The sequence below is a fragment of the Xenia sp. Carnegie-2017 genome, unplaced genomic scaffold, assembly GCF_021976095.1.
Source record: "Xenia sp. Carnegie-2017 unplaced genomic scaffold, XeniaSp_v1 HiC_scaffold_14, whole genome shotgun sequence".
Taxonomy (NCBI): domain Eukaryota; kingdom Metazoa; phylum Cnidaria; class Anthozoa; order Malacalcyonacea; family Xeniidae; genus Xenia; species Xenia sp. Carnegie-2017.
In genome coordinates this window covers 9171926-9182149 of record NW_025813447.1, presented here as the reverse complement: position 1 = coordinate 9182149, position 10224 = coordinate 9171926, and the positions used below count along the sequence as shown (strand labels likewise).

Genomic DNA, 10224 nt, shown 5'->3' with positions numbered 1-10224 from the left:
AAAATAGTTTCAAACAATCAAAGTATACAAAATATTTTTGAATAATGACGACATTTCTAGTCGATAGGGTAATTTCGTTATTACTCAGCATTCTTAATCTACTGTTTTTATGCGGCATTGTTATATGTTCTAATTCTATCTTAACTGGACGTCTAAAATCGTCTGTATTTGAAGAATCGTCTTTTGAAATTTCACTGAATTTCAGTGACTGAAAAGGATTTTACTCATTTTATTTCATCAAACGGTATTTTGGGCAAACGAATTTATGTTGTAATGGCAAATGAAGATGGGGAAATCAAGACAAAGCTCTGTCCCAGTTGGTAAGTGCTGTTTCATTGATACCAATTGCTAAAACAGTAAATATCAGCCAAGAATGGCCCCATGATTTCAATCAGATTAACGAGAAATACGTTAAACGCCTTCCAAAATGGCTGACCCCATCACATGTCTGATACATGATAACAGATACATTGTATTGTTTTGCAGCAAACAAGATGTTCCCGTCCAAAATTTTGAAATGCATTCCATTCATTGCAAGCGTTTCCTAGTACCTTGTCCGCATTGTGGAGACTCGGTGAACAAGAATGATCTTGAGGAGCATATTGAGGAGAACCATGTGAAGGTATCATTGCATGCTTATGCTTTGATGATGCCCTAAATATTTATTGAACTAAAGAAATTGGTTTTGTAGGTTCAATGTGATGTGTGCCAAGAGAGTGTGGAGAAAATGGATCTTGATCAGCATAAGGTTTGTCATGCTTGAATCTTGAAACATAGATGACAACAATAATATATGAATAGTTTTATCCGTTATGTTGTTAAAGGATTGTTGTCAAATATTACTCAAATTTTGATCGACCAAATGCTTTTTAACTAAAATACATTACATAATGTAAAGATTGCCATTATGTGACCCAAGATCTTCATTAAAGTGCTCACATTCTCGTAGTACAAAGTTGTTATTTTCATCAATTTTTGTATTGATGAAAAAGCTTGCACTCTTATGCTTGTCCATACACTACCTGTACACTATGTTTCCAATATGTGTTATCGAAACTTGGTTTTAAAAACAATTTCTATTGCATGCACCAAAGTCTGCAGGAACTTATGATTTGCAAGGTATTGCTATGAAAAAAACAGCAATGCTTCATTTTCAGAAACAAAATTTCATTGACTATATTTGGAAGGATGTTTCTGTGGATGTTTCTTGTATGCCCTGCATTAGCATGCGAAATAGGCATCTCTTAATCCATTTTTCAAAATGTGATTCTGGTGGAAATGAAAGTGCTCATGTTTCATGTACTACTGCAGATTTCACGATGTAAGAAACGCAAAGTTAACTGTAAATACTGCGAGATTTCTCTTCTCGCTCTGGAGATTGAAGAGCATCAGGAAGCTTGCGGTAGCCGAACAGAGGAATGTGAAATTTGCAAAAGAAGAATTCTAGTTAAAGACTTGGAGCAACATGCATTATCAGGCTGCAAACACCCGCCACTAATCAATGGTAGCGTTAAGAGAAACATCGCTGAAAGATCAAAATCACCAGAACGAGTTTTCGACGATACAATTTACAGTCCATATTTTTCATCTGGATTTCAACCTCATCCACGTTTTTTAGAAAGTGCAACATATTCAAATAATACGTACGATAATCCGTATTTTTCTTCCGCCAATGGCGAAGAACTCGTTAGCGATTTTGAAAGTTCCAACCAAATGAAAAGTACGATTGAAGAGAGAACTCGTGCAAATAGATCACCCGTATTTCGCCCCGAGGCTTCGTCAAACCAAGGAAATAGATCTTTGCATGATACCACATACAGTATGGCTAGTGAAGCGCATAGCACGAAAACTGAAGATGCCTGGAATAGGTATAGTGATTATCAAGTCGAAAGGTGTGGATTCTCTAGCTCAGATTCTGACAGCGATGGTAATTGTTGACTTATTCGTTAATCTTTTTATTTACTTTTCTCTTGGATCTCGCAGTTTTAGTGAATTTACTGAGAGTGCGTTTTCGATAAACTCTTCCGTGATAGATATTTTCATTAAACTTGATCATCTTTTTTCCCCTAAGTATGTATGTTTTTCGATGCTGTTGTTCGTTCAGATCAATACGCTCCTGAGAAGGATTGTTGGTGTTTTGTTGTTGATTGGCATTTCGACATCCTTAGCTGTAATCATCTTTGTAATCAAGTGAAAAATAAAATTCGAAACGCCAGTTAACATCAAGCCCAACAGTCCCCAAGACTGTACTTAACTGAACGATCAAGCTTCACTAACCTATCGCGTTACTTCTGAGTTCAAACCATTCACTTTCTATTGTTTGTTAAACAAGAAAATCCAGTACGTCCTGATCTAACAGACGACACGATGTTGCCCTGTGAATTTTGTCACGAATTGTTCCCAGCAGATTCCTTGATTTTACATCAGGTAAGTTGTGTTAATGTTAGTCATTATAGAAAAAAATTACATTTGCAATTTCAAAATGTAACAGATGCTTTCCACCATGTTGCACGACGGGAAATTTGATAATCTAATGAAAACTTACCACACCAAATGTTTGCTTCGTTCTTAGCCAATGTGTGACCTGGTTTCTGAAACACCTCGACCTCCATCACCACCGAAATTGAAGCGATTGTCGCTCGAACCTTTTCAATACAGCACATCGGCACACGGTGAACTGCAAGAGAACTCTGATCATTTTTTTGAACAGACTAGTCCAGGTTTGTGTTTATGGTGTAGTCAATTGATTCTCGTGTTGAAATGATTCGGAAGTAATTTTTCGTAGGACTCGACGAAAACTTCGCTCCTTGTGAATTTTGCTCAGAGTCAATTGTTTTGGCTCATCTTGCCATGCATCAGGTTGGTGATGGAACTTTGAAAGATACTTTATTCACCAAAACATGCGTTTGATGATCTTGTGTGCATCTCTAAGCTGGTGTTGTGTAATGATTGCAACCGACCTTTATAGACTAAATATTTGCTGTCGAACATAATTATGACATCGCATAGGCTATTGCAAAGTCATCAACAGGCAATCGGATTGAAGTTAGTTATTTCTTGACGTTTATTAATCATTTTGTCATGTACTTTGTCGCGTTAGTTGATTAGCTCAGATCAGCCGGCATTTTAGCAAGTGCAGAGTGTTGACATATGTGAGAAAGAATGGTCGTGAGTAGGTTTATTACAGTGACCCTTTGGTAGTTCTTTTGCTGATCACAATAGTGAATGGATGATTAAATATGGCAAAAAAACAAAATGGATACTATATTGCGAATTTGAAGCGCGTGTTCATCATAAATTGTTTCGTAATTAGGAATACTACTTTCTTTTGAAACTGCTTAGTTGTTGTTGTTGAAAACCTTTTACATTCTCTGTGAAATGGCTTTCATCTTTTGTGTATTTAGGTTACCTGCCCAGAAAACCCAAACGTTCAAAGATATCCGCATGCTAACCCGGTTCTATCCATAAATCACACATTGCTCGATGCTCAAAGACCTCCTGCAACTGGGCGGACTCTTGTATCCCACGATAATGCTCGATCTCGAGAATCTCAAGCCTTGGACGCTTCTGAGCTTCTGCGTTCAGCCCCAAAGAATGAAAATCAAGAGGAAAAGACGACGTCTAGTTCCACAGCACCTGGTAAACAAAGAAAACCGCAGAAGCGAATGCTTGCAGCAAACTTTCACTCCCAAAGGTCACCCCTACCCACAAATGGTTTGGTTAAAACTTCATCTTTCACCAACTCTGATCAGCATGAAAAGCCCACGACGGAAAGCGAGTCAAAAGCGCCGTTTCGGCGGCATATGAAACAATCTCCGAGCAAACCGATTTCGAAGGTAAATAACTTCCCCCAAAGATTTCGAGAAGTAAATGTTTTAGGCGGTGAGAGTCGAGAGAACACGAGTCTTTATACATCGGAATTTCCGCAAAATAGCTCATTTTCTGATTCGCACGTTGATCGTCGTTTTCATTCGAAGTCTTTTGGCCAAAGTTTTACCTTTGGCGATTCATCAGTTAACAATACATCATCCTTACATGGGGCAGCGACTCGCACACGAAGCTTACACTCGTTGCATGGCCAAACTATTACCGCTGGCAACTCATCAGTTTCTGGTACATTCCAGCATATAACAGCAACTCAGTCACAAAGCTTTCGCTTTTCGCGTAGACAGAGCTTCACAAGAGGTGGTGCTCCTTTTATGAGCATGAGATACAACGAGCGTTCAAGACAACCTTTTTCGCCTACCTATGTTCAACCTCAAAATCGTCCCTGCAACGTCGACTTGAACGGCCAATTGCTAGAAACACGAAATCCAAGGCCTCGTTTCTCAGCTCGAGGTGGTTCATTACATCGTGGTCGACGACAAAATAATAGACCGCGTTTTAACTCGGGAAGAGATGGTTCGACCAAGCAACAGCATCGAATGCATCCGCCAAGCAGCAACTGACTCGAATAGATTTAGTTTTAAATTTAGAATAAAATAGATTTAATGTGTATGGATTATTCCTTTATGTTAAGTATTTTTTTAGTATAAGTTTGACTGACAAAATTCATTTTAGCATAAATTTTCACTTTTTTTGAATAATATTGTTGATTTCAAAGACCATAAATCGTATATACAAACAAAGGTTTGCATTTTTGTTTACATTCGCCAAATTTTTTGTTTTTTGCCGTTTTAGTTGTGGCATGTAACAGTCGTAGGTGTTTAACTTAGATAAAAATTGCGTGAATATTTGTTGTAAGGTTTAGTGTGCAAGATGATTCGTGCTTTAACGCCAGAAATTGACTTTGATTCTTTTCCTGTATATGTTTATGTACTGCAGTTGTCCGGAAGGTGAAGATCCTCGCCAAGTCTTTGGATTGTTTTTGAAGTCTGTTCACCAATAATAATTTAATCAATCATAGTTTCTAAGTCCAATAACCCTAATTTAGCAGGCTGGCAGATTGGAGATTATTTTAGGGGCCTGTTCAAACAAGACAAATACATTTTTTGTCTGACACCATGCGATTTTGTTCGATCCAACATATTGGATGGTGATGGTATTGGTGAGGCATTTATTAACATTAGATATTCTGTTTGGTGTTTAATGCCGAGGTAACCTTTTATATGTAAGATTGAAGAGGCTTTCCCAAAGGAATAATTTGACTATACGTGCAGAACTTTGTGTGTATCAAAATTAATTATAATAATTATAAACAGAAAAGGTGCATTCACCAACAATAAAGATATGCCATTAGTGTACGAGTAGAATGAGTGAAAAATCCCAGAGGTATTTGATATTCGGCTATAATTAAAATTCAAATTTTTTTGCACGGCGTCTCCATGAAAGCTAAACCATTCCCTGTAGATGTAGAAAACAAATTCTAGAGTTCAAAGTTGCTAGACGATCTTCACGGGGCTGTTAAATACGATGGAGCTTCTAATCGGTAAGAAGTTTGCTTTTTGGATTGGTCAAGAGCACGAAATCCGCGATTCAGTCAATTGACGTTAGATACCGCATGTAACGAGGCGGTATCTTGTGAAACACTTCGTTGGGGGTACTTGAGAATATGAGTGTAATTCAAACGTGAGTGAAATATGAACGTAAATTAGGTACAGGTTTAAAGCGCGATATCCAAGTTGAAACGATTGTTAAGGGCTGTGTCCAGATAAGCCCTGCAAGATAGGGCTTTATCTGAATACATGAATTCGTGTAGATATGCTAAATACAGCAGTGACCAAAGATCATTGAAAACCGATTCAATCATACAAAAAAAATAAATAGCTTATTTTAAGCAGCAAGATACCCATTTCAGGACCGAAATTTCAAAAACTTGTATTGTAAGAGTGGCATGCCTTCCTAGCCTTGTAGATGAGGTGGTTTTACAAAACATTGATGTGCCAAACAATCAAACCAAAGAAATTGCGATTAGCGTTTATAACGCAGCGCACTTTCGAAAATCTATCAATCATAATAAAAAGCAACATAATTCAACGAAAATGTCTGATATGGTAAGGCAAAAAAGTAGCCATCGAAATGTAATCCAAACTAGAGAACTCTTCCCTCAACAACCAGGGTGAATTCCTGATATACGGTACAGCTATCATCTTCGTGTATAAGTCGTTCGAGCTATTGTCTATGTAGTTCAGCTCTGGTCAATGTACTGTACACTGGTCCAGCCTGTGAAACTATACATAACGTCTTCATCACACCATGATAACAGTTTTAAATAATTTTCATAGTACGTTTATTAAATCTTGTTTTATTGAATATATTTGTACTTCCTTTACAGAATTACAGACTTACAGTTAAATATTTTCAATTTTGTTCATTTTGGTATAAATAAAGTTTCCTCAATCATTGTCCCACAACATGCTTAGTAATGAAAAACACTCGTTTTTGAGCAGCGTTTTTGAATAGAGCGAGGGTATCACTTAAGGGCTGTCGTCGATTGTTAAGCCATTATAGCTCCCGTTTGCTGTTGTTGAACGGATGTTTGATTTAAGCTTCGTTGACATCTGTAATTTGCTATATAAGAAAGAAACTGATGTTGATTGCCAGGGATATCACTACATTGGAGAGTGGGGACTGGGGTGTAAATATCCCTATATTCAATTGTACTCGTCTGATTTTTCTTTTGAAAATGTAAAGAAATCTGTCAGCTAATCACTTGATGAAACCGTTAACACGTTTCGAAAGTTTTTCATAACTATTATTGTTGTTTTTTAATTAGATATAACTGGCATAACATCAACGTTTAGAATAGTTTGACAAAGCATGTCAAGTGCTCACCTTTTCCACTTAAGCTGCAGGTCAGCGGACATTTTTTTCTAACTTCCGGCTTGTAACAAAAGAAACCTTTGTTCTTGCACTTAACTTGATCTTCTTGTGGTTCTGAAGTTTAAAGTCAACCCATCGACATTAGTTGACAGTTTTCTGGATACAATTTCCTCTTAGTTAATTACGTTGGAAAGTACGTCATGTTAAAATGTTAATTTGAGTTGGTGTATACGGTCACAATTGATTATATGAATAGAAACTCCTTACTCCTCAATTTAACGTTCAAACCATGTCTCTGTGCGTTGACTTTTTCTTTTAATAATTTGATGGGCCAAATATTATTTTTTTGAGAAATGAAACTTATCTTTCATTTGCGTGTGTTGTCTCATATTTTCATTTGAAAAAACAAGTACTGCACATCGACGCATGCTCTTTTAATATGAAGTAAGTCGTTGCATAGATTATGTCAATTCGTTGGCATTGTTTATCGCATGGTTTATGACATAGTTGCAATGTCCTTAACAATTTCAAATTCCAAATACTGACCTCGACATTCTAAACCTTTGCAACAATAATCACCAGATCCACAGATTCCATTTTCCACCACACAAGTTTGCGGAGCTATGCAGCGTGTAACTGTAATAAGAGTATTTGTAATCTTTGTGAAGCCGGTAATTGTAGGGAGAAAAAAGTTGTCAACGGCAATAGATCAAGTTTTGTCGGTGGTGATCATTGAAAGCATTTTTAGTGTATTTATTCCGCTAAGATCATTCACTTAACTGAAGCATTAAACTTACTTTTATCTGTTGGGTAAAGAAAATCACAGCGATGCGTAAAACCACAGCACAGGTCACCCGCGGTACACTCTTCCAGATCTTTTTTACACGCTTGCTCTGTTTGAGAAATTGTCAGTTGCAACTTGCGACTAACTAGAATGGAATATAAGTGCATGATGATCATACATTTTACAGAAACAGCAAGAAATGAATGCTGCCATTAACAGCAATGAATAAAACTTCAATGTTAGTCAAAAACAAAATGATTTGGCAAAGTGTTCTGCATGCATTCAAGCAGCTGAAATATACAAAAAAGCTTTAACTGCAATAAAGACTCAGGAAATATTTCTTGATACGTACATGGATATCCATAAGCAATGCTGATAGTTGCCACAAAAACAAACAATTGAAAGGCAAAGTTTTTCTTCATTTTTGCAATCAGAGAGCAGTTATTCTAAGTTCTTGTTTTTTCGTTGTTACTCCTTTCGTTGCTATCAGTTGTGATATATATGTCCTGTTGCTTCATGGCAGGCAACCTATTTATACTATTTGTTTTATGCAACAAACGCATGTCGGTGATGTCATTGGAAGTCAATAATTACGCGAAACATTTACCTTTGCGTGATTAAACTCGTCACAATTACATAGTTTAGGTCATTCGCTTCTCATTATTCGTCAAATACGATTGTTGTAGGAAGTGCTTGACTATTTTCGTTTTTTAAAAAGGCTTTATTTAACAAAAAGAATGAGACATTAGCAAAAACTTCGACGACTTTTTAATATGTACAATATTTGTTAGATGCGCATAATGCCTGCTTGGTACATCAACCATATTTGTGGTCTTGTATAAAAGAACATTAAATCATTGCTATTAATAAGATGCTCGTTAAGTAGTGTTTGTTTAGAGGTAAAGACCTCAGACGGTTAGAAGGCCGCCATGTTTTATTGATTACTTGTAAAAAGCGGTGGAAAATGCTAACAAGAATCAATGGGAAAGTTAGGTTTGCAGTCATGGCATCATTTAACATATTATTTCCACACCAAATATGTTATAGAAGCCCCCCATCCTCCTCCACTACGTTACTGATGCCAGGACAGTAGCCGACGTAGGCGAGTGACATTTTTTTCTAAAACTCAGCATGTTGATTACAACCTAAAAATAGTGCTTTAGTTGTTTTGTAGAAACAATGACGACCCGAATTTTCAGAATATGTGCACTACTGCATGTTTGTAATGATTAGATAATGTAGTATTTTTTTCATAAGGCAACTCGGTCTCAAGTCAAAATGATTAACTTATGAAATAATCTTACTGATGAAAAGTGCTTTTATTGCATTTCTAATTATATTTATTCTGTTGAACTGTATAAATGAACTGTTGCATTTCATTTGTTCATGAATAATATGCAACCGCACATCGATGGTTCTATTGAGACATGAGAGAATTTAGTCGTAAATGGCTTGCAATCCTTTTTTCATGATTTCATGCAATTTTTCTCATTCAAATTTGTTGAAAATCACACGTAACTGAAGTGCTGATTGCCTGCGATATTGATTAGTATTTGACGCTAATAGCTGGACACACGTAACAAGAGTGGTAAATAGCCTTTATTCTATCCTACAGGAAGTCGCGGGAAAGTTGTAAGATTTACGTCAAACTCTATAGGCCTCATAACTCATTGCGCAAAAATTTGGCAACTCCTTTATTGATTGCGTACTTGCAGGTTTTTTCAGCTCACTAATACAGTGTATTTTCTCAAATGAGTATATTATAGAAGATTTAACTTTAATTTGTTTCACTCCTCTTGGGTAGAACTATCAAAAAATGATTGAGCTCGCTTTTTCCCTTTGCTTACATAGGAACACATGTATACAATATAAGAATTAAATTACGAATAATGAAAACGAGATTATAAGCAGGGGCGGATCTAGAGTATGTCAAATCCGTCGCGCGACTGATGTTTGAAATTCAAAAATTACCTATTCATATTAATTAAAAAGCCATTAATTATTCTTATTTTCTTATCGCATTTACTTCGTGATAAAAATCCCGCACTATTTATTATTGAAAACTAATGACTAATCCAATGAATATCTCGTTGGTAACCAGATCAGTTGAATTTTAATTGACCTGGAATAACCGACTGATAAGCGAGGTGGCTTGACTGGTTCGACGGATAAAGGAGTCTATGAACGTCAAAAACGCTTATTTTATTGGTCAATAGCCAGATCAGAGGACAGTCTGGAATGGTCTCGACTGATAATAAGGGTGGCCGGACGTATAAGGGAGTCCAATTGCTATCTTACAATTGGTTCATTTGAATTTTTGCTTTATTGTGATTGGTTTGACGGATTTCGACTGATAGCCAACTGAACTAGCATAGTCAAGCTCACTGTCTGAATTGAATGTTTGATCGTTTTATAGTAATTTTTATAACCATGATAGAAACTAAACTACAATCAGATGGAATTTATGGAAATCTTTTACAAATTCATATTGACATGAATGCTGCTGTCCAAAATGTGAATTTTTCAAGAGGGTGAAAATTTATGGATAAATTTTAAATGCTTGGCAAAGACGATCTCATGAGCGACATTTCAGTCATTGATGTTCAAAAGAAAGCCAACATTGTTTTGAGTTTTATCAGCAGAAATTTACATCCAAAATCGTAAGTAAAGGACAATTG

The 10224-nt window shown here is 36.4% G+C and overlaps 2 protein-coding genes across 2 annotated transcripts; one reads left to right on the top strand and one right to left on the bottom strand.

The window, feature by feature from the left end:
• The first annotated feature begins 36 nt into the window (after positions 1 to 36).
• On the top strand, positions 37 to 4628 carry LOC124434690 (TRAF-type zinc finger domain-containing protein 1-like). Its single transcript, XM_046984582.1, has 8 exons — positions 37 to 320; positions 487 to 622; positions 692 to 748; positions 1312 to 1927; positions 2333 to 2427; positions 2573 to 2720; positions 2786 to 2859; positions 3405 to 4628. Exons 1-8 carry the CDS (start codon positions 274 to 276, stop codon positions 4446 to 4448), a joined length of 2217 nt encoding a protein of 738 aa, XP_046840538.1. The 5' UTR covers positions 37 to 273; the 3' UTR covers positions 4449 to 4628.
• Positions 4629 to 6224: 1596 nt separating this feature from the next.
• Positions 6225 to 8031, bottom strand: LOC124434485. Its single transcript, XM_046984383.1, has 5 exons — positions 7899 to 8031; positions 7560 to 7691; positions 7309 to 7398; positions 6775 to 6876; positions 6225 to 6510 (listed from the first exon to the last, which is right to left on the bottom strand). The coding sequence occupies exons 1-5, from the start codon at positions 7966 to 7968 to the stop codon at positions 6437 to 6439; spliced, it is 468 nt and encodes a 155-aa protein (XP_046840339.1). The 5' UTR covers positions 7969 to 8031; the 3' UTR covers positions 6225 to 6436.
• Positions 8032 to 10224: the final 2193 nt, after the last annotated feature.

Coding starts and splice junctions, on each gene's coding strand:
- LOC124434485 (XM_046984383.1), bottom strand. CDS start 7,968: ATGAAGAAAAACTTTGCCTTTCAATTGTTTGTTTTTGTGGCAACTATC. Junction 6,877..7,308: donor CAAAGGTTTAGAATGTCGAG/GTCAGTATTTGG, acceptor TTTAAACTTCAG/AACCACAAGAAGATCAAGTT. Junction 6,511..6,774: donor CTGCAGCTTAAGTGGAAAAG/GTGAGCACTTGA, acceptor TTTCTTATATAG/CAAATTACAGATGTCAACGA.
- LOC124434690 (XM_046984582.1), top strand. CDS start 274: ATGGCAAATGAAGATGGGGAAATCAAGACAAAGCTCTGTCCCAGTTG. Junction 623..691: donor TTGAGGAGAACCATGTGAAG/GTATCATTGCAT, acceptor TTGGTTTTGTAG/GTTCAATGTGATGTGTGCCA. Junction 2,721..2,785: donor TTTTGAACAGACTAGTCCAG/GTTTGTGTTTAT, acceptor AATTTTTCGTAG/GACTCGACGAAAACTTCGCT.